We start from the raw sequence: 26,869 nt of genomic DNA, 5'->3' as shown, positions 1-26,869 counted from the left end.
AATGCACAGGTTTGGTAGGTTTCCCTAGGTGCCGGCTGAGCTAGAGGCCAAAATCTACAGGTAGGCACTTCGCAAAAAACACCTCTGTTTTCTTTCAAAAAATTGGATGTGTCCACGTTGCGCTTTGGGGCGTTTCCTGTCGCGGGCGCTAGGCCTACCCACACAAGTGAGGTATCATTTTTATCGGGAGACTTGGGGGAACGCTGGGTGGAAGGAAATTTGTGGCTCCTCTCAGATTCCAGACCTTTCTGCCACAGAAATGTGAGGAACATGTGTTTTTTTAGCCAAATTTTGAGGTTTGCAAAGGATTCTGGGTAACAGAACCTGGTCCGAGCCCCACAAGTCACCCCATCCTGGATTCCCCTAGGTCTCTAGTTTTCGGAAATGCACAGGTTTGGTAGGTTTCCCTAGTTGCCGGCTGAGCTAGAGGCCAAAATCTACAGGTAGGCACTTCGCAAAAAACACCTCTGTTTTCTGTGATGTGTCCACGTTGTGTTTTGGGGCATATCCTGTTGCGGGCGCTAGGTCTACCCACACAAATGAGGTATCATTTTTATCGGGAGACTTGGGGGAACATAGAAGAGCAAAACAAGTGTTATTGCCCCTTGTCTTTCTCTACATTTTTCCCTTCCAAGTGTAAGACAGTGTGTAAAAAAGACATCTATTTGAGAAATGCCCTGTAATTCACATGCTAGTATGGGCACCCCGGAATTCAGAGATGTGCAAATAACCACTGCTTCTCAACACCTTATCTTGTGCCCATTTTGGAAATACAAAGGTTTTCTTGATAGCTATTTTTTACTCTTTATATTTCAGCAAATTAATTGCTGTATACCCGGTATAGAATGAAAACCCACTGCAGGGTGCAGGTCATTTATTGGCTCTGGGTACCTAGAGTTCTTGATGAACCTACAAGCCCTATATATCTCCACAACCAGAAGAGTCCAGCAGACGTAAAGGTATATTGCTTTTGAAAGTCTGACATTGCAGGGAAAAGTTACAGAGTAAAACGTAGAGAAATATTTATGTTTTTTTCACCTCAATTTCAATATTTTTCTTTTTCAGTTGTTGTTTTCTGTAGGAAACCCTTGTAGGATCTACACAAATTACCTCTTGCTGAATTCAGAATGTTGTCTACTTTTCAGAAATGTTGCGGTTTCTGGGATCCAGCATTGGTTTCATGCCCATTTCTGTCACTGACTGGAAGGAGGCAGAAAGCACAAAAAATCGTAAAAATGGGGTATGTCCCAGTAAAATGCCAAAATTGTGTTGAAAAATTGGGTTTTCTGATTCAAGTCTGCCTGTTCCTGAAAGCTGGGAAGCTGGTGATTTTAGCACCACAAACCCTTTGTTGATGCCCTTTTCAGGGAAAAAAACACAAGCCTTCTTCTGCAGCCCCTTTTTCCCATTTTTTTGAAAAAAACGAAATTATCACTGTATTTTGGCTAATTTCTTGGCCTCCTTCTGGGGAACCCACAAAGTCTGGGTACTGCTAGAATTCCTAGGATGTTGGAAAAAAAGGACGCAAATTTGGCGTGGGTAGCTTATGTGGACAAAAAGTTATGAGGGCCTAAGCGCGACCTGCCCCAAATAGCCAAAAAAAGGCTTGGCACCTGAGGAGGAAAAGGCCTGGCAGCGAAGGGGTTAAGGGGAAAATAAAGTTTCGTGACTTCCAACAGCAGCAGCAAAGCAGACAGAATTACATCCAATCATAATCTGCCTCCAAAGACGAAGCCTGTCCGAGCTGCGTCCAGTTGGAGCAGAGAAAAGGTGGGCCAATCAGCGCCTTCGATGTCCTGAGGGCGCAAGAGAAAGCAAAGTACCAAGGAAGTACGAAAAAAAACCGCGACCGAGTTAACAGCCTAAAGCTTAAAGCGCCCGTAAAGTGTTTAAGCTCCTCTTACCGGTAGCTTTCTCCACAGCCAATGAATTATTTGAATTTTAAACAGTATACAAGGTCTGAGTAGTAGTCCAGGGTTACTTTACCCGAAGTGGCTGTCTAGCAACCCGGAAGTACTGATATTATAGTCATTTGCCAGCTATTGAACGATTACTATACGACAAAGAACTTTAGGCTAAATCTACGCATGGTCTTTTTACAGATACCTACTATAGTTTTATCTTACCCGGTGATCGCTCCGCAGCACTATGTGTTTACTTGCTGTTTGCATATATTTTCTTCTGCTACACGTTTTCGAAAGAGTGGCTTCTCGCTCCTACACGATAAATGTGGATCTATCGAAAACTGGAGAGCATTTTAGTCATTTCTGGAAGAGCACTGGATTTTGGTAAGTTTTATTGGCAGTCTAAATCACTAAACCAAAGTGAAGAACTTATGTTTTGACAGTCGTAAAGTAACAATGAAAAAACATATTCTTCTCTGAAAGGTGGAACGCTCGAAAAACAACATGAGACATAAACTGTTGGGTGGAAAAGACCACGTGCTCTGACTGCCCAACTGTACTGTTGGCTTAAGCCTTAATGCTGATTTTTTATTTGTCTTGGGTACATAGCTGCAAAGTTTACGCATTGCTTACGTGTTACGCTTTCCATGGTTTCGGAGTACTGATGGGTGACATTTTACAACCAAATGTGTGACACTTTGAGTAACACTGTTTCTCAAGTATACCAAGCAAAGAAGGCCAAGGTAAAAAAAAATAAGTATCATAACTTACCCCCCTTTTGAGCATTGAGGACTGCTGCAAAACCCCTGAAAAGGAAGGTCATGTAATAGTGGGTTTTTATTTAATTGTGCCTTATTTTATTTTCAAGGGGAAGCGATGTGTAGTAGTGGGTTTGTATTTCACTGTGTCTCCTTTAATAGAATTATAGTACATGTAGAATGTTTGTGTTTTCTAGTATTTATATAAGGTCATGGAATGTTGATATGAAAGAAGGTGCAGAGCAGGCATTGCAGAGCCTATAAGGCTGTGTAGGTCTTTGTAGGAAGAGCTATACAATAAACATTTTGGAAAATTTCGCTGTGCGTACATCATCAGTACAGTGTTTTGACAACGAGCGGGAGGGGTTTCAGGCAAGCAGATTTCGAGCAAGCACCTATGTGGATTTAATCACAAAGCTGAAAGTGTTTTGTTATGGACTACTACTGAAATGTCAGGCGCTTGAAGGATTTACGGAGCAAGCCCACCGTTACTGTAAGTTTTTTTTTTTTTTTTTTTTTGTCTTTTCTTACTCTCTATATGGTAAACTCTTGGTGGCAGTTGAACATTTCCCAGTGAGAGTCAGCAACTGCAGTATCAGAAACGTTGAAACTTAAGCACGAGCAACATTCAGAAGTCGCAACTGTAGGCACACTGCTCCTTATCATGAGACTGTTCATGTGGTGAAATTTATTTGTTGTCAGCACGCAGTAATCCAGGTCTCTGTTGATGTAGAGAGATTGGAAGACTGGAACGCGCATCAGGTTCATTTTTACAACACGTTTGCAAATAAGGTCATGCAAATGTGTAATAATACCAATAAATAAGAGTACACTGTTCCACAAAAGGATAGTAAGTCCACCAGGCACTCCCCTGCCTAGAAGCAAATGCCCTTACACATCCAATAGGATGTCATGCTTCATCATCGGGCTTGCTCCTCGTCAGACTGGCGCTTTTGTTTCTGCGTTAAAAAAATGGTAATCACGTGTAGATTCAGTAATCTGAATGATCAACTAGTACGCAGGTAGATTGCAATGTACACTGAGAACAAGTCAATTCAAGAGAGATTATGGGTGGAGAGTGAGACTAACCTCAAAGATATTATAGCTGTTGTAAAAAAGCAGAACTGTTAGCGAACTGCACCAAAGCTACCCTGTCACAGGAAAATACGGTTGTTGATTACGTTAATAAAATATCAGACTACAAACAGAAAAGTGTACAGGCCAGTGGGCATTATAACAACCAGACGGAAAGACAAAAGGGGGATCATTTGGAACAAGGAAGGAATATTAACATGTGCTTCAGGTGTGGCAGCGTTTCACACTCTGCTAGATTTGAGAGGTGGCCTGCAAAAACTGCTAAGTGTTTAGAATGTGGCATAACAGGGCATTATGCCACAGTATGTAGAAGAAAGGTAAAGAAAAAAAATTACCAAAGTAGCATGTGTGAGAGAGAGTGATGAAGGAGATTCCTCAGAAGAGAGTAGGAGCCAGATGCAAACAGCATGGGGCATAAAAAGGTGGTGTTAAACGTTACAACTGAAGGATTAAGCAAATCTTTGTGTTGGGTCTCGTTCGGGTGGGTTTCTTTACAGGTGGCTGGGGACTCTGGGTCTCCTTCCTTGATCATCACAGAAATTGTTTGGGAGAAATACTTTATTATCAAGATCCGTAGTCATCCTGAATCTCCAGATATTTCTCCAGAGAGTTACACAGGAGAGAGAATCAATATGGTGGGGGTCAGGCAAATAATCTTCTAGTTCAGGAACAGACATGCTTTGTGTAAGTTGTACGTTGCCATGGAAGGACCCTCAATGGTAGGGTGGAAGGATCAAAAAAAGATTAAATATAATTTTAGACCCCAACAGCGTTGAACAGGTTTTAGTAGCATGTAATGGAGAGGATACCAAGATGTGAGTGTTGCAGAAGTTTCCCTCAGTATTTGTTGGGAAAATAGGAAAGCGTAAAGGGTTTACCCATCAAGTATGACTAAAGGCGGGGGCCACACCTAAACTTCACAAAGCACGTAATATACCTTTCATTGTCATAGAGGATGTAAAGAAAGAGTTGGAGAAATTGTTGGAATTACATATCATTGAACCTGTGGAGGCATCCTAGTTGGTATCTCCATTGGTCGTAGCCAGGAAGGCCAATGGCAAGGTGCGTCTGTGTGGGGATTTGAAGGGACTTTAGTAGCATTTTGGTAGATCAGTTCCTGTTGCTGAGGATCAAGAAACAATGTAATTGACTAGACAAGCAAAGTGGTATTCTACTTTGGACTTGTCTGCAGCATACCTAAAGTTTTATTAGATCCCAGCAGCAGGCATCTTACAGCTGTTTGCACACCCTGCCACTGCTACCAGTTCAAATGCATGGCATTTGGGTTGGCAGCAGCGGTATTTCGAAGGCTGATGTCACAGTTGTTTGAGCACTTACCAGAAGTCACAATCTTTCAGGATGTGATCTTGGTGATGGGAAAGAGCAGAAAACATCACAATTGGGTCTTAAGGAAGGTGTTGAATATTCTTTTTAAAAAAGTGTTGTCAGCAGGAAGTACTAAATGCAGGCTAGCAGAAAGGAAAATCACTTATTTGGGACATGGGATCAGCAATGAGGGAATACTACTAAAAAAAAGGGTAGTGGAGGCTATAATGAGAGCACCTTCCCCAAAGTCTAAGAATTAACTTAAATCATTCCTTGGCTTAGCTGAATTTCATTCAAAATTCGTTGAACATTTTTCAAAGAAAACTCATAACATGAGACTTACTAAAAACCAAAACTATATTTGGGATGAAGAGTATCCTAAATCAGCTGAAGAGATCAAACAAGCTATTAGCAATGCCCCCATGTTACAAGGTTTTGATCCCAATGCAGACAGGTTTGTGGCTACGGATGCCGGTGGTACAGGATTGGGAAATGTGTTAACCCAAAAGAATAAACATGGTAACGAAGTTGTGGTGCATTTGCATCCTGTTCTTTATCCACCACGGAGTCAAAATACTCTGTGCTAAAGAGAGATATTAACTTGTGTAGGCACTAGAGCACTTTCGGAAGTTCATTTGGGGAAGGAGGTTTACGCTTCAGTCAGATCATAAGCCCTTAACCAAGTTGTTAACCATGGAAGGGTCATATAGAGGGGTCAGCAAGATTTCCAAGATTATCTTTGAGGTTACAGGACACTGTGTATGAAGAACAATATGTACAGGGGAAATAAAAATGTGACAGCTGATTTCCTGAGTAGAATGTCACTACTGCTCAAAGAGATTGAACAAGATCCTTGGAAAGAATTTCGTGTGGCGAGTTTTTTTTTTTCTTTAACAGATGGAGGAATCTGATCAGCCTTTTACAAAAAGAGGAATGGATGGATGCGTACAGTAAGGATACTGTTTCAAAAGATGTGAAGGAAAAGATTGTGAATGGTTGGGAGAGTTCTTATAAATGTGAATGCATTGGACAAATGAGAGATTTCTGGGAAATGTGAGAGAAACTAAGTGTGGCGGATATGTTTGTCTGCAGGGGTGAGAAAATTATTCCACCTAATGGAATTAGAAAGAAAATAATTTTTATTGGTCATGAGGGATATTTGGGCATTACATGTACCAAACACAATATAAAATTGTTGTTCTGGTGGCCCAAGATGGACTTAACAACTGAGAGAATGTGTAAATTGTGAGAATGCAGACAAATCTCAGATATAATGCAGTTGGCAAACAAAGGAAAGAAAAATTGGAAGTATGAACTAAAAAGGATGATATGGACATATAGAATGACGCTGCATGGGACAGTGGGAGAAAAGTCCTCTTCGACTTATGAGAGGACGAGTACCACATTCCAAAGATAGTCCAGGGTGGATGGAAAGAACCAATAAATCAAACAGGGAAGTTAAGGATGTGAGGAAGTGCTTTTTAGCTTGACAGATTAAGAGTAAAACCTATTTTGACATCAAACATGGTGTAAAAGAAGTGCATATAAAAAAAAGGTCAGTGGGTTTGTGTAAAATCAGTCAGGAAAGTGACCTAAGGAGAGAGCAAGTTCAGCAGTCCTAGAGAGGTGGTGAGAGTTATGAGGAATACTGTGGAAGTGGACGTTGAAAGTATTTGCCACAAGTCATCTTGCTCTTGCTAAACCGGGTAAGGGTAAATAATTAAACAGTGAAGATGTAATAAACCTGGGGTTGATGGTTGAATGTGTCACAGATTAATTAGCAGGAAGAAAGCAGCAGCGTGGTGAGTGAAGAGAGTATGCGAGGGATAAGTGAAGAAAGTGAAATGTGTCAATTGGTGGTTGGTAGAGAGAGTCAAGAAGGGTGTAGAGTGAAGACCATTATGTTTAGAATAATGCTTAAAAAAGTTAGAGAAGTACGTTTGGGAATAAATTATGGTTTCCTAGTAGTGTTTTTATTAATCAAGGGGAAGAGTGACAGGGTTTTATTTTATTTTCAAGGGGTGTGTAGTAATGGGTTTGTATTTTAATTTGTCTTATTTTATTTTCAAGGGAAATAGATTTGTAGTAGTGGGTTTGTGTTTTATAGTTTCTCCTTTAATAGAGTTATAGTATGTGTAAAATGTGTGTGCATTCTAGTATTTATATAAAGGTCATGGAATGTCGAGATGAGAGCAGACGGTACAGAGCGTATAAGGCTGTGTACATCCTTGTATGAAGATCTGTACAAAAAACATTTTGGAAAACTTAACTACAGGCCACTAGCCTACTAGGCATGTTTTGCAAAGGAAGCTAGTGAATAATGTGGGGCTGCCTGGCAAACAAATCAATGCAGAACAATAGGATTGAAGATAATCTTCCATAACCAATGTATGAGTGTGTTCAATTTAATTCTCAAAAATGCTGTGTCATGATAAGGGTCATGTCAGGATATTAGTTTGAAATCTGATTAGCTTGGAACTTAAATGATCTGGCACTGGGGAAGTGAGCTAGATCCAGCCCCACGGGCCTCTCCAGCAAGTTTAGGCTGGGGAGCCACTGGGCCAGGTCTTCTATTTTCAGCCTCGGCGTCCTGAGTTTCCCAGCGCTTGGGGTGGTGACGCAGAAGACAATCCTGGTTCTGGAGACCCGAGTCCATCTGTGGCATGGCACGGGAACTCTGAAGTTGCCTATCTGCATCTTCCCCCTGATTTTTGATGGCCCCTTAATAGCAGCAGGCCCGGGAGCGACTCGCAGGAGGTGACTGCACAGGGAGGAGCCGCCATTTTTACTGTGATTTTGCTGCAGCCTGGGACCATCGAGGCCGTGGCGCTATGGCGCACCTCCTGTCTGGAGACTTTATATTTGGCTCTACAACTCAACTGGAGCCTTGACCTGCCATCAGCTCCATTGACTTCCAGGGGAAAGCTTTGTAGACCTGTTTCCCTCCTCTACTCCCGGCCCTCACTTGCAGATCGCATTGGGGCCTTCCTGAGATCTTGGTCACATGCTGTGCCAGTACTTTGGCCCCACGTTTCCTTGACATTCAGAGGGACTAAGCACACGGCAGGCATATTGACTGAATAAAATTCACAACCTCGTGAGCCATTTCCTCTTGCTTTTGGGCCTGACCTGTTTGTGTTGGACATGTGAACTGTGAGGCAGTTGAATGGAGGGAGGCCCCTAGTATACTGCTATGGGCTCTCAACTGCAGCCTACCCACAAATACAGCTCTGTGGTTCTAAGCTGCCTAGCCACACGTGGGGGTTACCTATCCAGCCGGGCCCCACCACCCATTATCCCTTGGAGTAACTTCCTTTATGCTCATCTGATACCCAGTTATGGTAGAGCACTGGTGAACTAGGATTTGCATACTGCACACAAATTGTTGAGACCTGATCCTTAAGCAGTACTAGTCTGTAGTGTTGACCTTTCTAATGCTGCATGCACGATGATGTCTGCCAATTCATCTTGCTCCTGGAGCCTGATATTCTTTGAGGGAGCCCTCGGTCTTTCTTTTTTTGCATGCAGGATTGGGGTGTCAGGTGCAGCTTTTTCCATAATACTGTTCCAACCTTCTACTGGGCCCTCTTACAATCTCCATTGACTCTACATCCACTGAGGGCGCTTGTAGTGATATTTGTGTCTTGACCACTGACTTTGTGTCGCACCACTTTGCACTTGGCTTAGCTGTCCACCGTCACGATCGTGGTCACCAGTTACAGACTCCATTTTGTACTCAGCTTAGCCTTAGCTTCACTGCCACGTTAAAGGTGTGAGTAGTTTTCCGTACAAAACATTTTATGCAACATGTTTTCTATTCTGCGTGTTCTTCTACTCACCGAAGAGCTAGGACATAACGTGAAGGAGTCAGTCAGTCAGCACGATACGGATGTACTAGAATAATGTTTATGGTACAGCAGGGAACGGCTTAGGCTTGGGAGAGACACCTTGGGAAACTGGCCAGTTCCAACCTGTTTCTTTGAACCCTGACCTAAAATAGCCAGCATTTTTTAATACTTCTTGCAATGCGGGAGGGTTTTTTCCAGAAGCCCTTTCCTTGTTTGCTTAAGATATATAAGAGACCCAGGTCCACAGTGTGAGATTCAGAGACCTCACTCAGGATTTTAGACATCAAATGCCTGATATATTTCCCTTGAGGGTAGAGGTCTCTCTTTTTCGTTTCAGTCAAACGGGGTCAACAACTTTCTGGCAGGAGAAAGATGAAGCACCAGCCAGGCCCTACTATGATGCATTTTTATTAATTATTTGCTTTGCATTGTGTATGAATATATCTATATATATATATATATATATTCGATATAAGTGTTTGTATCCTTGCATGTATATATTTGCTGTTTATAGAGTGAAGATTTCTTATACATGGTCTTACTTCATTGTTGCACATTTTAAAAGCACACTCTTCGATTATACAGGCCTTTCTTCATGAGCCTTGCAAAAAGATATAATAAATGTCTTCTTCAGATAAAGAGGTGCATTCCAGAGAATCTTTTTGACTCCTTTTAGTGTGTGTATTTTGGCTCAGTCAGCAGTAAAGCAAAACAGTGCTCTGTTATGCCATGCGGCGAATCCGCGAAAGACACTCCTGATGACCAGCCCAGAGAAAAAACTCACCTCCTCATGACAGAAAAACATCCCCCACAAACATGGATCCTTCTGGGGCCTCCACGGGGACACTCCAGACGTCGCTCCTGAAGCACCCATCACTCAAGCATAGATGGACAAGTTCCTGCAGGAGTTGAGGTCTGAATTTGGCTCTCCTAAATCAGGCATCCAGACCTGCATCTGCAAACTTAAGTGAGAGGTCAAGAAGCTGGCAGGGTGGGGGCGGTCACCTTGAACACACTGATTATGCTCGATCTGAAGATCAGGAAGCTTTGTGGCACAGGGTGGAGACCCTGGAGGAGCAACAGATCAAACTGTAATTGAAGCAGGAGGACTTGGAAAATAGAAGCAGGAGAAACAACATACACATCAGAGGCATTCCTAGTGGGACAGAGGATATGGAGGTTATGGCCTTCACTGCAGATCTCCTGTATGTAATCCGAGGGGATGGCGACACTTCTCCCTGGCACTGGATTGACCCACCCAAGTGGCCCATGTACTGAGACACCCTGACATCACCCAGACATCCTCATATGGGTGCACTTCAACACCGAAAAGGAAGCTATCCTGCAAGCAGCAAGTACAAAGGCGGGCCTGGTTTTGAAGGGCACGCTGTGCAACTCTTACAAGATAGTGCCCCTACCACTCTGCGACTGCACAAGGAATTCAAACCTGTCACCGATAAATTGAGGGACCTCAACATTTGTTACCAGAGGGGGCACCCTTTTGCATTCTTTTTTTTTTCACATGGGAGGGCAAGCAGCAGATCCTCTGTCCCCTAAAGGAACATGACTTGAATGTGAGGACAGACTTGCAAGCGGGCAGTCTAGCCCAATCTCAATCGCCCTTCCCTGGACCCTTGAAACCTGGCTGGACCACAGTGAAATCTGAGCACCCCAATAGGCACAACAGAGATCTTGCTTCCCAAGAAATCGAAATAGACATAAATCAACATCTCCGTAACTTGGAGAGAAGCTCCTCTCCCGCCCCGTTGACCTCTGCCTCATTCTAAAACAGATGACATTCTGATGACGTTCTGCCACAAACTGTGATCTGCCTTGCCTCCTACGCCTTGACAGATGAACACCTGGAAACGCATGCGAGCTCCAAGGAATGACCCTCACTAACTCTGTTTTGGAGTCCCCCCCCCCCCTCTGTCACTATGTCTCTCCTCAGACTGCCTAATACTAGACCTATGATGACATGCTTGATTGGATCCGACAGCCCTGTTCTTCTGGAATGTTCATAACCACCTTTGTAAGGTCCCTTGTCCTGCTCCCTGCTGGCGGCTGGGATCTGGGGCTTCTGGGATTACCTGCTACCGTTGAGACCCCCCCCATTCGATTCAGGCCTTAGGAGAGTGACTTCTCTAGAATAGTCTGCACACAGAAGTGCTGGCTGTGCCTGTGTCCACCACTCTGGAGATTTGCTTTACAGTGCATTTTCCTTTGTTTTGTGTCCCTATGTCACAACAGTAAGATGACAGGATGAACTTCAGTTCCCCCGTGCTGTTGAGCCCCCACACTTACTCTCTCTATGCTTTCTTGTCTGGAACACACTCACTTCCTTGGCTCTGAGGTTGAATTACGCCCCTCAGACAGCTTCATGGGGCACTCTTAGCCACTTCATGAGGCACTCATCCGATTCTAATCACCATGACTAGTACCCGACCTGTCAAGCTACTATCCCTCAATGTACAGTGTTTAAATGCACCCAACAAACTGTCAGGTGTGGCGCTATCTCCTCCTACGGGATCCAAATGTTATCTTCTTACTGGAAACCCACCTGCTGTGCAACTACACTCCTCGTATGTGCCACTGAAAAATACCATATCCACTACTTGGCACATGACACAAATAAAACAGCTGGAGTTGCAATCATGTGTAAGGCTTCCTTCTGCTCTAAGGTCCTGAAGGTTGCAAGGGATGACAAAGGCCGTTTCCTGAAATTTAAAGTTCAATGGGGCCCTCATCCCCTCAGCCTTCTGAACATCTGTGCTCCTGTCTTAGTGACATCTTATGTGACCAGGTAGCACACAAAAGGTGCAATATGTTGGTGGCGGGGACTTTAAGCTGGGGTGGGACCCTGACATGGACTGCAGCTCTGCACCCTTTTACGGAACTGGGATGATATCTGCCGCTCTCGAGTGGGACCTCATAGACTTGGGCATAGTGGATGCCTGGCATTATAGGCACCCTGAGATTCAAAACTATTATTCTGTTCACACGTCCACATCTCTTACTCTTGTATTGACTACTTCTTTCTTACCATACACTGCTGCATGACTTAGAATCTGCCAGCATCTCCGATATATCCATCTCAGTCCGCTCTCAATGGCAATTTCCCCTGCAATTGCTTAGAGACCCATTTGATGTCGCTGAGATCCAGAAAGCGATCTCTGCCTACTTTGTCACCAACACTCACCCTGAGATTTCAGGGCATACGCCCTGGGATGTCTTCAAAGCTACCATATGGGGCATCATCTCTTCTATTGCCATTGCCCGTACATAGGAAGCTAGATTGATTGAATCCGGCCTAAGAGCTGGCATTAGGACCATGAAACGCCTAGACCACTCTGCCCCAACTAGATGTGATAAACAACAACTGGCTTTACTGAGGGGCCAACTGAGGCCACACCGTACAAACAAGGTGGAGCACTATTTTATGGGCTTGAAACGATGAAGGGGGAACAAAGTGAGGACTCTACTTGCATGCAAACTCTGCGAGCAAACTGCACGTACCCACACATCTACGATCAAACTTGAGGATGGGACCTGGGCTAGCAATGAACAGGCAAAGCAGCAAGCATTCCACAAATGCTATCAATCCCTCTCTAATGGAGAAAACACATCTCAGGCGAACATAGACTCCTACCTCAAAGACTGCCCTTATGATCCCCTAGACCCTCAAGAATCAGAACTCGTAGAAGCCCCTATCACTGGCTGAGTTGCAGAGATCCCTCCAGGAGTTACCAGCGGGTAAAACTCCAGTCCCGAATGGTCTTCATGTGACACTTTATTACAAATTTCTCTCTCAAGTTCAGGACCACTTGCTGTCTTTATTGAACACATTCACTGCAGATGAGGCCTTATCCCCACTATGGCAGCAGCAGAAATAGTGCCTATTCCAAAACCTGGTAAGGATTCTTCTCCATGTGCATCATACCACCCATTTTAAAGACAGACGTCAAGCTCTGCACAAAGATTCTGATAAATAGATTGGAGCCATATCTCCCTGGCGTAATTGACCCGGATCAAGTTGGCTTTATCTGCCAGAGACAGGAGGCGGACAGCATCGGCCATGTCACCCACTTAGACGAAAAGGCCCACCGCCAGATTATACCTGCCTACCTGCTTTCGCTAGATGCAGAGAAGGCCTTTGATTGGGTCAGTTGTCCCTTCTTAAAGGTTGTCCTTAGTAAGCTCGATCTCGAACAGGGCATGATCTCCAAAATATGCCTCTCCAAAGGCCACAATACACATTAATGGGCAAGTCTCTCCACCTATCTACCTGGCGAGGGGCACCAGCAGGGCTGCCCCCTTTCACTTTTGCTTTTAGCTCAGTGTTTTGCCTTCACTAATGACCGAGCTGACAACAATCTCAGGAATGCACTTATAAGTTTAAAGAAGACATTTATTATTACTTCACCACGAGGTTCCTGAGAGAGGAGATTAGTAGGTTGGAGGCACACGTTTAAAAATAGTCACAGCAATGAAAGGAAAATATATCAAAGTGATTATCAGTTGGAATGTATACAGCAAATACATGTGATTATAATATAGCATAACTTCAAAGCAAAGAATAAAAGTGAAAATTCATCACCAAAGGGCCTATCACTGCTCATCATCTTTCTCATGCCAACAAGGTGATGACTCCTGTTCACCTGCGAGAAAGAGATTTTCCACCCTTACGGGACAGGTCAGGCAGCTGACGTCAACTCCTGACTGAAGTCTCTGAAAATTCCCCTCGCTGCTGCCCAGGGACACCTTTTTATAGATTAAATAATGAAAAAGCCTGCTGAAAGGCCTTTCCCTCTAACAGTCAAAACATGCTGGCTACTGTAGGTCAGAGTTGGAAGAAACAAGCATTGAAAGTTGGCCAAGTTTTCAAGGCTGTCTTTCCCAAGGCTGCACTAGAGAAAAACACAAAATATGCGCTTCCTTATCATGCTAGTGTTCGGTGAGAGAAAATACGAAAAACACAAGCTTGGTTTACCATGTGGAAAAACACAGCTCATCTGCAATGTCTCAACTGCAATGTCTAACGCAACGATAAAGCCAATAGGCAGCTAAACTGAATACAGAATGTAATGTCTAATGCCACATTAAAGCCAATAGGCAGCTAAACTGAATACAGAATGTAGTGTGCTACTGGTGAACATTGAACAACTAATATGCACAGTAGTGAAACACAAAGTCAGTGGTCAAACATAATTATTTTCACAACATGTCCACTCTCTGACCATTGACTTTTGTTTACTTTTCTCTTATTTCAAAGAAAAAACAAAAACATTATAAGCAAATCAGGTTTGAATGATAAAAGCAATCACTGTAAAGCAATGGAAGTGGATTAACGTATTGATCTCATAACCCTTCAAATCAGATACACCTACAATGAAAAGACTGAAGCTAACATATTCTGATAATAACTGATTGAATAGTGTCTCTAAAATAGCAAGTTGATGTAGCATGAGTTTTACTCATGTAAAGGTACACGCTCCACCTGAAAGGTTTGCTGGAATGTAAGTGAAAGCTAGGTTTCCACACAAAAAACAGACAGCTAACTGGCAATGTTGCTTAGTTCCAGTGGAAGAATGTAATCAAACAAGTTTCAATGGTACTCTATATTGATCCCATGTAGAACTTGAACTGAAGGCGCCAGTTGTGCAAAATGGATCCATGGGGTTTGTACTTTAATCAGTCAGGTTCAGGTTGGGGGTGTGGTCCCTCCCCCAATCCCTCACGCAAACACCCGAAGGGAGACCACACAGCACACTCATGGTCAGTGGCGAGTCGTAATAGGATCTGCATTATTGGCGTTATTGAGGCCCTTTGTTATGATTTCTGCAGGTTCTGGAGGATCATTTGGGGGTTCAACCCACAGCCTAGCACTGAGGTTTTTATCTGCTGCACCACAGCTTCCCTTTCCTTGCACTGTCAGAAGGGCTGGGGCAGACTCCTTCCTTACCAAACCTCCATTCACTGCACTTATGACAAGTTGGGCAATTCTGTCTCCAATCTGTATGAATAAATCAGATTCTCTTCTAGTTATCAGAATAACTTTGATTCCTCCTTGGTAATCTGCAGCAATCACTCCCCCTAAAACCTGATCAATTTGCCATATCTGTCCTGGTAACTTTCCTCTCCCCAACTGATGTTTGACTGTTTGTGGGACAGATCTCTGTTGTGTGTGCTGACAAATAGGACATTGCAAAATCACAGTTTTTATCAAATCTAAGGGAATGTGCATCTCTCTAATCGCTGCCCACCTGTAAGTGGCTTTACCTCCCATATGTCTACATTTCTGGTGTGCCCACTTAGCCATCCCCACCAAGTCAGAATTCTGGGTTGACACTTCTGCCTCTGAACGTTTCTCTTTAACATCTGCAAGGGAATTGAACCAGTGTTCTAATGAGTCAGTGGGACAATGAGCATCTATGACTATGCTCTGTTTTAACACTTCCCAAATTTGCTGCCACAACTCTTTGCTCCACATCTCCTTTGAATTAATGAACCCGTTATGTACAAGCCATGTGGAAAGCTAAATGGCTAATTCATTGACAGTGAACCAAGAATCAGTGTAAAAATGACAGGTCTCAAGCAGCTCTTGCTTTAAAGACTGACACACATTGTACAACTCTGCATATTGCTTATTTTTCCTTCTCCTGTGGTAGACAACAACTTTTCAGTAACTGGATTGTATAACACTGTTTTTCATTGTCTTTTTAGCACTCACGTATTTCAATGACTTATTAGTCAAACAAACATGATTTCTATCCTCAGGGGACAAGAATTCAAATGGTGCACTCAATTTCACTGGTAACTCCTTTACCTGTGGTACTCCCTGCACCCTCTCCTCATCCTGTAAAGGGGCTTGTGACACCTGTTCATGTAGGGCTGCAGTGCCTGTAGGTCCTACTTGAGCCCTGTTTTGCATGTACCAGATCCAAAGTATGATACTAGCCTCTTGTGCCTGTCCTATACAGTGTGATTTAGGTGAACTCATTACCCACTGCATGATTGATATTTCAGATTTCAGAATTACATTATAATTTAATGTCATTTGGTCAGTATTCACTAGAGCCCAATAACAAGTCAAAAACTGTTTTTCAAAAGGAGTACAGTGCTCCACAAAGTCAAATAGTTTTCCAATCCAATGCCCCAAGGGCACCCTTGTCCTCCCCTGTTTCTGCGTCATACTCAAGTTTACATCAGTGTTTCCCTCTAGTACTGCGCACAAATCTAAAGTCTGTTGAATTATTTCATGTGCCATATCAAAAGCACGCAGCTTCTTCTCACTCCATTCAAACTCATGTTTTTTCCTAGTTACTTTGTACCAAAGTGTTAGGCTTTTACACAGATGAGGGCTATACTGTTTTAAAAAATCAAACAATCTCATGAAACTCTGTGTCTATTGCTTGGTGCAAATAGTAAGAAACTCTAAAATCTTTTGTTTTACTTGTGACAACATCTGTCTATTTTCTGGATTCCACTCAATTCCAAGAAACTGCACATTTTGCGACAGTACCTCTGCCTTGTCTGAATTAATTTTACACATCGTACTTTGCAAAAGTGGTCTGAATATTACATCGTCAACTTCTTGCTCAGTGTAATCTTTTAAAGAATGCACTTCAACTCCTGACAAAAACTGTGGGCTGCTCTGCGCACGGAGATCTACGCTCTGCTCTTGAGGCTCACACTGGCCCCCACCTTTTTTAACCTCCTCATTACTGGAATGTGAAAAGCCAGATTCTCCTGTAACAGCTTTATAGATTTCAGTTTTATCTTGCAATACTTTTTTCCGGCTTATTTGCTTACGTAAATTCTTATTTTCATGTTCTAACTGCTTACATCTCTCATGCATTTTTCTGTCAGTAGACAAAAGTATCCAAACCCTTCTGTCGAGAACAAAAGGGACATAATTTCTTTCAAAAAGCACTTTTTCTAAATATGAAAACACTTTTGTTTTATCCAAGCACTCATCCCAAGACTTAGAAAGTCCTGATAAACAAGAAAACAAGTTTCTCACAGCACCATAAGGCAGTTTAACTTCACATGCATTTTCAAACATGGTCTGCGGTGCTTCCATTAAATCTCTAAACAACAAAAACAATTAAACTTTTAAATCGTGCACTTCCAATCTCCAATTCCACTCCCACAATGTTGACTCGACAACATAGTTTGCTTTACACTTCAGAATAACAGAACTATGCACTTCAGGACAATTTAGGGCACAACGTGAAACAATCGCTACTTTAACTTGTTAAGCATTTTTCCCCTTCGAATCCTGCAATTGACTACGCCAAAATGTTTTGCTTTCACTAATGACCGAGCTGACAACAATCTCTGGACTGCACTTCTTAGTTTAAAGAAGACATTTATTATTACTTCACCACAAGAGAGAAGATTAGTAGGTTGGAGGCACATGTTTAAAAATAGTCACAGGAATAAAAGGAAAATATATCAAAGTGATTCTCAGTTTCAATGTACACAGCAAATACATGTGATTATATTATAGCATAACTGAAATACAAAAAGAGAAGGTGGAAGATGCCACAACGCTTGCACATCAACATAGGTTTCAGAGCAGTGTCCATAAACAGCAGTCTTTAAGCACAATCAAATTTGGAAATGCAGGTGGGTGCCAAACTGAATGACATTCATTTAAGTATGTTTCTATTAGTGAATTATAACAGAATTACATGGGATGCACACCGTGCGTGATCATCAAAGCACAAATGACACAAAGTGCAATGTATAGGTGAAAGTAAAAGTAAAATATTGAACAACAAAAAGGCCTAATACCGTATAGTGCGAACGCACTAATATGAAAACAGGCAAGTGACCAGTACCACAAGCAGCCCATGCACATAGAAAACACCAGAAAATGTGTGAGCAATTGTAAAACCCAGGGAACCATCAAAAGTAAAGGCGTGCAAGATGACCAGACAGACGAAGAATCATATACCTTCCGAAATGCGAGGATGTGAAAGTAGAGGTATACACAGGGAGTTCCATGAAAGGCATGTCTGCGTTTCAGTCCCCAAGAAGATCAATAACATCCAGAAAGTGGAAGTTATGGCAGGCCATGATAAGCCTGAAGGCGAAGCGTAGAAAAGAAACACTCAAAAATATGCGCTTCCTTATCATGCTAGTGTTCGGTGAGAGAAAATACGAAAAACACAAGCTTGGTTTACCATGTGAAAAAACACAGCTCATCTGCAATGTCTCAACTGCAATGTCTAACGCCACGATAAAGCCAATAGGCAGCTAAACTGAATACAGAATGTAATGTCTAATGCCACGTTAAAGCCAATAGACAGCTAAACTGAATACAAAATGTAATGTGCTACTAGTGAACATTGAACAACTAATATGCACAGTGGTGAAACACAAAGTCAGTGGTCAAACATAATTATTTTCACTACACTCAGGCGGTTGATCCCTTAGCCATCACTATCCACCAAGTAGAAAACATTGAAGGAAGCATAGGATTGCCCTATTCGCAGACGATCTCCTTCTCACGCTCACTTAACATGCAACCTAATGTCCTAATGGCCCTTGAAGGGAGTGTGAGAAAGTAGCCTCTTTCTAGCCTTGTTACCCCCACTTTTGGCCTGTTTGTGAGTGTATGTCAGGGTGTTTTCACTGTCTCACTGGGATCCTGCTAGCCAGGGCCCAGTGCTCATAGTGAAAACCCTATGTTTTCAGTATGTTTGTTATGTGTCACTGGGACCCTGCTAGTCAGGACCCCAGTGCTCATACGTTTGTGGCCTATATGTATGTGTTCCCTGTGTAGTGCCTAACTGTCTCATTGAGGCTCTGCTAATCAGAACCTCAGTGGTTATGCTCTCTCATTTCTTTCAAATTGTCACTAACAGGCTAGTGACCAATTTTACCAATTTACATTGGCTTACTGGAACACCCTTATAATTCCCTAGTATATGGTACTAAGGTACCCAGGGTATTGGGGTTCCAGGAGATCCCTATGGGCTGCAGCATTTCTTTTGCCACCCATAGAGAGCTCTGACAATTCTTACACAGGCCTGCCACTGCAGCCTGAGTGAAATAACGTCCACGTTATTTCACAGCCATTTTACACTGCACTTAAGTAACTTATAAGTCACCTCTATGTCTAACCTTTACCTGGTAAAGGTTAGGTGCAAAGTTACTTAGTGTGAGGGCACCCTGGCACTAGCCAAGGTGCCCCCACATTGTTCAGAGCCAATTCCCTGAACTTTGTGAGTGCGGGGACACCATTACACACGTGCACTACATATAGGTCACTACCTATATGTAGCTTCACAATGGTAACTCCGAATATGGCCATGTAACATGTCTATGATCATGGAATTACCCCCTCTATGCCATCCTGGCATAGTTGGCACAATCCCATGATCCCAGTGGTCTGTAGCACAGACCCTGGCACTGCCAAACTGCCCTTCCTGGGGTTTCACTGCAGCTGCTGCCAACCCCTCAGACAGGCATCTGCCCTCCTGGGGTCCAGCCAGGCCTGGCCCAGGATGGCAGAACAAAGGACTTCCTCTGAGAGAGGGTGTTACACCCTCTCCCTTTGGAAAATGGTGTGAAGGCAGGGGAGGAGTAGCCTCCCCCAGCCTCTGGAAATGCTTTGTTGGGCACAGATGTGCCCAATTCTGCATAAGCCAGTCTACACCGGTTCAGGGGACCCCTTAGCCCTGCTCTGGCGCGAAACTGGACAAAGGAAAGGGGAGTGACCACTCCCCTGACCTGCACCTCCCCTGGGAGGTGTCCAGAGCTCCTCCAGTGTGCTCCAGACCTCTGCCATCTTGGAAACAGAGGTGCTGCTGGCACACTGGACTGCTCTGAGTGGCCAGTGCCACCAGGTGACGTCAGAGACTCCTCCTGATAGGCTCCTTCAGGTGTTGCTAGCCTATCCTCTCTCCTAGGTAGCCAAACCCTCTTTTCTGGCTATTTAGGGTCTCTGTCTCTGGGGAAACTTTAGATAACGAATGCAAGAGCTCAGCCGAGTTCCTCTGCATCTCTCTCTTCACCTTCTGATAAGAAATCGACTGCTGACCGCGCTGGAAGCCTGCAAACCTGCAACAAAGTAGCTAAGACGACTACTGCAACTCTGTAACGCTGATCCTGCCGCCTTCTCAACTGTTTTCCTGTTTGTGCATGCTGTGGGGGTAGTCTGCCTCCTCTCTGCACCAGAAGCTCCGAAGAAATCTCCCGTGGGTCGACGGAATCTTCCCCCTGCAACCGCAGGCACCAAAAAGCTGCATTACCGGTCCCTTGGGTCTCCTCTCAGCACGACGAGCGAGGTCCCTCGAATCCAGCAACTCTGTCCAAGTGACTCCCACAGTCCAGTGACTCTTCAGTCCAAGTTTGGTGGAGGTAAGTCCTTGCCTCACCTCGCTAGACTGCATTGCTGGGAACCGCGACTTTTGCAGCTACTCCGGCCCCTGTGCACTTCCGGCGGAAATCCTTTGTGCACAGCCAAGCCTGGGTCCACGGCACTCTAACCTGCATTGCACGACTTTCTAAGTTGGTCTCCGGCGACGTGGGACTCCTTTGTGTAACTTCGGGTGAGCACAGTTTCACGCATCCTCGTAGTGCCTGTTTCTGGCAGTTCTCCGGGTGCTACCTGCTGCTGAGAGGGCTCCTTGTCTTGCTCGACGTCCCCTCTCTCTCCTGGTCCAATTTGCGACCTCCTGGTCCCTCCAGGGCCACAGCAGCGTCCAAAAACGCTAACCGCACGATTTGCAGCTAGCAAGGCTTGTTGGCGTTCTTTCGGCGGGAAAACACTTCTGCACGACTCTCCGCGGCGAGAGGGATCCGTCCACCAAAGGGGAAGTCTCTAGCCCTTTTCGTTCCTGCAGAAACCTCAGCTTCTTCTGTCCAGTAGAAGCTTCTTTGCATCCACAGCTGGCATTTCCTGGGCATATGCCCATCTCCGACTTGCTTGTGACTTTTGGACTTGGTCCCCTTGTTCCACAGGTATCCTAGATTGGATATCCACAGTTGTTGCATTGTTGGTTTGTGTCTTTCCTGCATTATTCCTCTAACACGACTTCTTTGTCCTTAGGGGAACTTTAGTGCACTTTGCACTCACTTTTCAGGGTCTTGGGGAGGGTTATTTTTCTAACTCTCACTATTTTCTAATAGTCCCAGCGACCCTCTACAAGGTCACATAGGTTTGGGGTCCATTCGTGGTTCGCATTCCACTTTTGGAGTATATGGTTTGCGTTGCCCCTATCCCTATGTTTCCCCATTGCATCCTATTGTAACTATACATTGTTTGCACTGTTTTCTAAGACTATACTGCATATTTTTGCTATTGTGTATATATATCTTGTGTATATTTGCTATCCTCTCACTGAGGGTACACTCTAAGATACTTTGGCATATTGTCATAAAAATAAAGTACCTTTATTTTTACTATAACTGTGTATTGTGTTTTCTTATGATATTGTGCATATGACACTAGGTGGTACTGTAGTAGCTTCACACGTCTCCTAGTTCAGCCTAAGCTGCTCTGCTAAGCTACCATTATCTATCAGCCTAAGCTGCTAGACACCCTATACACTAATAAGGGATAACTGGGCCTGGTGCAAGGTGCAAGTACCCCTTGGTACTCACTACAAGCCAGTCCAGCCTCCTACAGGGAGTCTCCGGTTTTAAAATTAATTTGGCAAAATCGCAGGCCTTGACTCGGACAGTTCCTAAACTGGCCCTTTCTACCCTGCAGTCCCTCACCCCCTTTCAGTGGGCTCAGCGCTCTATCAAGTACTAAGGTCTCATTTCTAACCAGCTCTCAAGTGTCATGGACACAGACCAACAGGCCGGAATATCGGTGCTCAGTTCTTGAAGATTTATGCAGATGGAAGCCTCTCCATGTATCATGGCTGGGCGCTTCAACACTGTTAAAATGTCTACACTATTAAAAATCTTCTATTTATTCCACACACTACCCACTCCTATCCCCAGGAAGCCATTCTCCGTCTTCAGAGGGACCTACAGACCTTCATTTAGGGAGGGAAGCTCCTGAGATTTTCAAACACCATACTGATGCTTCCCAGAGATCTTGGAAGTGTCTGGCGTGCCCCAATCTCCTTGAATACTACTGGGCGGCCCATTTGTGTTATATTACAGAATGGGTCAAGCATTGGTTTCATGTGGACCGGGCAGCTGCATGCCACCCCCTCTGGGATTTGACATAGCTTCCCAAGTATAATAAACCACAAAGTGCATATATAGCTGCTCCCTCCAACATGGTCCTTGACATTTGGGACAAAATAGCCCTCAAAAGGGGATTGACGACCTTCCCTTCCCCGAATACTCCACTTGCCTGCAATCCTGAGTTTACACCAGCGTTACCGACCCACTCCTTCCCAGCCTGGAGGGAAGGAGAATTTCATATTCTCCAAGACATCTTTGAGGGTAAAAAATCAAGCCTTTTGACCTGCGCACACAGGACTTCCAGATTCCTGAATCAGCCGAGACACTCGGCGGTCTCTCAACAAAACAGTTTTCTCCCTTTGAGACACTACTTTGATCTTTCAGTGGGACAAAAGGATTGATCTTGCGCATGTACCAGGTAGTCTAGCACTCGACCCTTGCACGACCACATGCACACCAATCCCAGTGGGAAACTGACACCACCAAGGGGGGTCTCCCAGAAACATTGAGAAAAACTATGGCACAACATACCTAACCTATACAGGAGCATATCACAGTGGGAAACTGATGACAAGATGGTACTATAACCCTACATGCCTACCCACTAATTATCCCTCTGCCTCTCTCCTCTGCTCAGAACCTGGCGACTTGCTCCATATCTGGTGGTCCTGTCCCCCTTATAGCTATGTATTGGAAGGAAATCCTGAGTCACAATAAAGGGGTTGTGGGCTTCCTGCTCCCAGAATCTTACAACACATGATACTTGGCATACGCCCTCTGGCATTGGAGGAAATTACACAAGGATGCTAGGTGCAGCCAAAAACCGTATCACACTTCACTAGAAGAAGTTGGCTGTCCCACTGATTACCCAATGATTCAACCCCCCCCACGCCCTGGCACATAATGGTCATGGAACTCCTATCCCATAGGGTAGCCCACCCAGATAATAAATCCACATGCATTTAGCATCCCCTGATAGATTATCATACACGATTAGCACACCTCTGCTTTACTCCACCGGGACTTGACTCTTCAGTTATTCAATTAATGGTTCTCACTGCTGTGGTGTTTGCTCCTTACAAGAAAGGGTTGTTCTTTACATATGCCTTCATCATCCACCTTCCCATGTTTGTGCCTCCCAGCCCACCCAACCCCTTTGGTGTATTTTTGACCATGCTCCTCTCTGGCCCGACATTGCTTTTCACAGACTTAACGAAAACCTCTATTGTTTTACTGTTCATTTTATTTTTAGGTATGACTTTTTCAGTTTTCATTGTTATGCTTTATTGTATTGGTCGCCTGTGTTATGCTTGTCATTTAACGCTATTATTATTATTGTTTTTGTTGTTTTGTAAAAAAAAATCTATTTTTAAAATACACACTCACCCTAGCTTCTTCTATAACTTTGCTGTGGGAGTAGGCACTGTAGAGTAGATCAGTGTTAGAAATGGGGTCTCTAATTGGCAGTCAGTTTACACCCTATCCAAGTAGGGACCCTCACTCTAGTCAGGGTAAGGGAGATACACAGCTCAGATAACTCTTGCTCACCCCCTTGTTAGCTTGGCACTAGTAGTCAGGCTTATCTCAGAAGAAATGTGTAAAGTATTTGCACAAACTCATACAGTAACACAGTGAAAACACCACACCAGTTTAAAAAATAGCCAATATTTATCTAAATTAAACAAGACAAAAACAACAAAAATCCAATATACACAAGAAAAGATATTACTTTAAGTTAAGAGTCTTAATCCATAAAAGTCAATGGTTGCATTGTTTTAGCACAAAATACCTGGTAATTGTCAACAATAAAAAGAAAAGCAACTGAGGCGTTGATTCCTTACTTGCAGGTGAGGCTGTGCGACAATTCTTTCCCCACTGGGCAGGCGATGCGTCATTTCTTTCCCCACAGGAGGACGATGAGTCGATTTCTGGACATGCAGCCTCGAGTCTGTGCGTTGATGTTTAAGATTTGATGGCCTGGAACGATGTGTGGAATCTCCAGATGCACAGCAACAATGGATCCACGCTGAAGCAGGTGATGCTTCGATTTTGCAGCGGCGAGACAGGCACTGCGTCGATGTGTTTAAAAAAAAAAAAATTGGCCACAGTACAGGCACTGCGTCGATTTTTCTGCCTCAATGGCTCTGGTGCGTGGATTTTCACTCAGGTTACCAGCTTCCACTTTTGAGGGCCCAGGGACTGTATTTGGCACCATTTAGCAAGTCAGAAAGTCAGGATGAAGTCTTTGATATCCCTAAGACTTCACAAGAGGAGGCACGCTCAGTCCAAGCCCTTGGAGAAACTTCACAAGCAGGATGTAGAAAGCAAAGTCCAGATCTTACACTCCCAGAGTAGAAGAAACAGCAGCAGGCCAGCCCAGCAAAGCAACAGACAGAGTGGCAGGCCCTCTTCAGGCATGTAGCTCCTCTCCCTGGTAGAGTCTCCTCTTGACCCAGAAGTGTTCTGAAGTTGTGGGATCATCAGTCCAATACTTATACTTATCTCTGCCTTTGAAGTAGGCAATCTTCAAAGGAAAGTCTTTGTAGTGCACAAGACCCTGACTCTCCCTGTCCTAGCCCTGGACTCACCCCAAGGGGTTGGAGACTGTATTGTGTAAGGACAGACACCTACTGTGGATGATCTTGTTGCTGAGGTGTCAGGGTCGAAATGGTTCTCGAAGATGGATTTAAGGGCTGGATACCATCAATTGCTATTACATCCGGATTCTAGGGTTATTACAACGTTTTCGACTCATATGGGTCTTAGGCGCTATAAAAGGTTAAGTTTTGGGATCTCTAGTGCTGCTGAAGTTTTTCAGGATACTATACGTGGAGTGCTGGCTGGTTTGACAGGGGTCAGCAATGTCAGTGATGATATTTTGGTGCATGCGCCAAGTAAAGAAGTACATTTAGTACGACTGAGAGCCACATTTCAGAGACTCCATGAAAATGGTTTGACACTCCATAAAGAGAAGTGTTCGTTTTTACAATCAGAAGTGGCTTTCTTTGGATATCGGTTTTCGGGCGATGGAGTGTTGCCTGATCCAGATAAAGTTAAAGACATTCAAACTGCTTTGGCTCCCATTAATGTGTCTGGTGTTCGTAGTTATTTGGGTATGCTGAATTACTGTGGGCGCTTTATTAAGAATTTGACAACCTTGACGGCACCTTTGAGAGATCTTATTAAAGCTGGTACTATTTGGGAGTGGGGGCCTGCTCAAGAAGCTGCTTTTCAGGCCACTAAATCGGCACTCTCTGAATACACCACCCTGGTTTATTTTGATCCTACTAAAGAATCGGAACTGTCGGTTGATGCTAGTCCTACAGGATTGGGAGCAGTGTTGGCCCAAAAACAGATGGATGGAGAATGGGCTCCTGTGGCATATGCCAGTAGAGCTTTAACAGACACTGAGCAACGCTATTCACAGATTGAAAAGGAGGCTATTGCCGTACATTGGGGCTGTAGACACTTTCATCTATATCTGTATGGCCAGCCATTCGTTGTGTATACTGATCACAAACCTTTGATTCCATTGTTTAATGGATCTTCGTCTAAGCCACCACCACGCATTGAGAAGTGGATTTTGCAACTACAAGATTATCATTTTTTGGTGGTATTTCGTCCGGGTAGCTTGAATCCTGCTGACTATCTATCACGACATGCCAGACCTGCTACATCCCGTGAAGTTGCAGATGCCGAGGATGTTGAGGAATATGTACGTATGATTGTGGAACGATCTCGCCCGTTGCCTATGTCTCTTGAGGACATTCGATCAGCCACGAAAGAGGACGAGTGCTTACAGTTGGTGATATCAGCTGTGGCATCTGGACAGTGGCATTCCCTTTTGAAGGATTTGGCTCTTAGGACGACGGCAGCACGTACCATGTTGTCCTCGTTACATAAAGTTCGGCATGAACTAGTTATGTCACCTGATGGATGTTTGTTGAGAGGACACAGGCTGGTCATACCATTGGCATTGCAACAGTCGGTTGTGGACCTGGCTCATGCCTCCCATCAAGGCATGGTGAAAACTAAGACCAGATTGAGAAGCAAAGTGTGGTTCCCGGGACTGGATGATCATGTGGAGCGGGTGGTACGGCAGTGTATGATGTGTCAGGCTGTTGGTCCTGGTGAACGGCCTCCACCGATCATTACCGAGTCCATTCCTCCTGTTCCCTGGTTTAGAGCTAGTGCTGATTTTGGCAGTTTACCAGATGGTCGTCACACTTTTATTGTGATAGATGATTTTTCAAAATATCCAGAGGTGGAAATCATTGACTCTGTTACTGCAGCTCAAGTTATTCCACGGCTGGAAAAGATCATGGCCACTCATGGTCTATTGAAGGAGATTCGTACTGATAATGGCCCTCCATTTTCTAGCCAAGATTTTGCTGATTATTTGTCATCTAGAGGAATTGTACATAGGAAAACTACTCCTCGGTGGCCTCAAGCAAATGGAGAAGTGGAGAGATTTATGAGGACTTTAAATAAGGTACTGCGTATAGCCATTGCTGAAGGTCAGAATGTGGACTGTGCGGTATATTCATTTTTAAGAGAATATCGTTTGACCCCGCATAGTGTTACTGGAGAAGCACCAAGTACTATCTGCGTGAATAGACCAGTGCGGGATACCATTCCTAGTATTTTGGAACATAATGATCTGTACCAACAGGTGGGGAAAGTATTGTCACAGAGGAAGGACAGAAATGATAATATGTCACGGAAGAGGGGGGCTAAGAGACGTGACATCTGTGTTGGTGATATGGTTTTGGTAAAATGT

At 44.1% G+C, this 26,869-nt stretch overlaps 1 protein-coding gene across 1 annotated transcript in view; it reads left to right on the top strand.

Annotated features, from left to right (window-relative positions):
• Positions 1 to 1,777: 1,777 nt before the first annotated feature.
• IDUA (alpha-L-iduronidase) overlaps positions 1,778 to 26,869 on the top strand; it is a 1,520,091-nt gene continuing 1,494,999 nt past the window's right edge. Inside the window, exon 1 of the mRNA XM_069236746.1 lies at positions 1,778 to 2,288. Within this exon, the coding sequence (XP_069092847.1) occupies positions 2,149 to 2,288 (140 nt within the window). The 5' untranslated portion in view covers positions 1,778 to 2,148. The remainder of the gene's footprint in view (positions 2,289 to 26,869) is intronic.

The sequence above is a fragment of the Pleurodeles waltl genome, chromosome 1_2 (assembly GCF_031143425.1).
Source record: "Pleurodeles waltl isolate 20211129_DDA chromosome 1_2, aPleWal1.hap1.20221129, whole genome shotgun sequence".
Taxonomy (NCBI): Eukaryota; Metazoa; Chordata; class Amphibia; order Caudata; family Salamandridae; genus Pleurodeles; species Pleurodeles waltl.
Note: the sequence above shows the minus strand (reverse complement) of the source record. Positions and strands in the feature narration are given on the sequence as shown.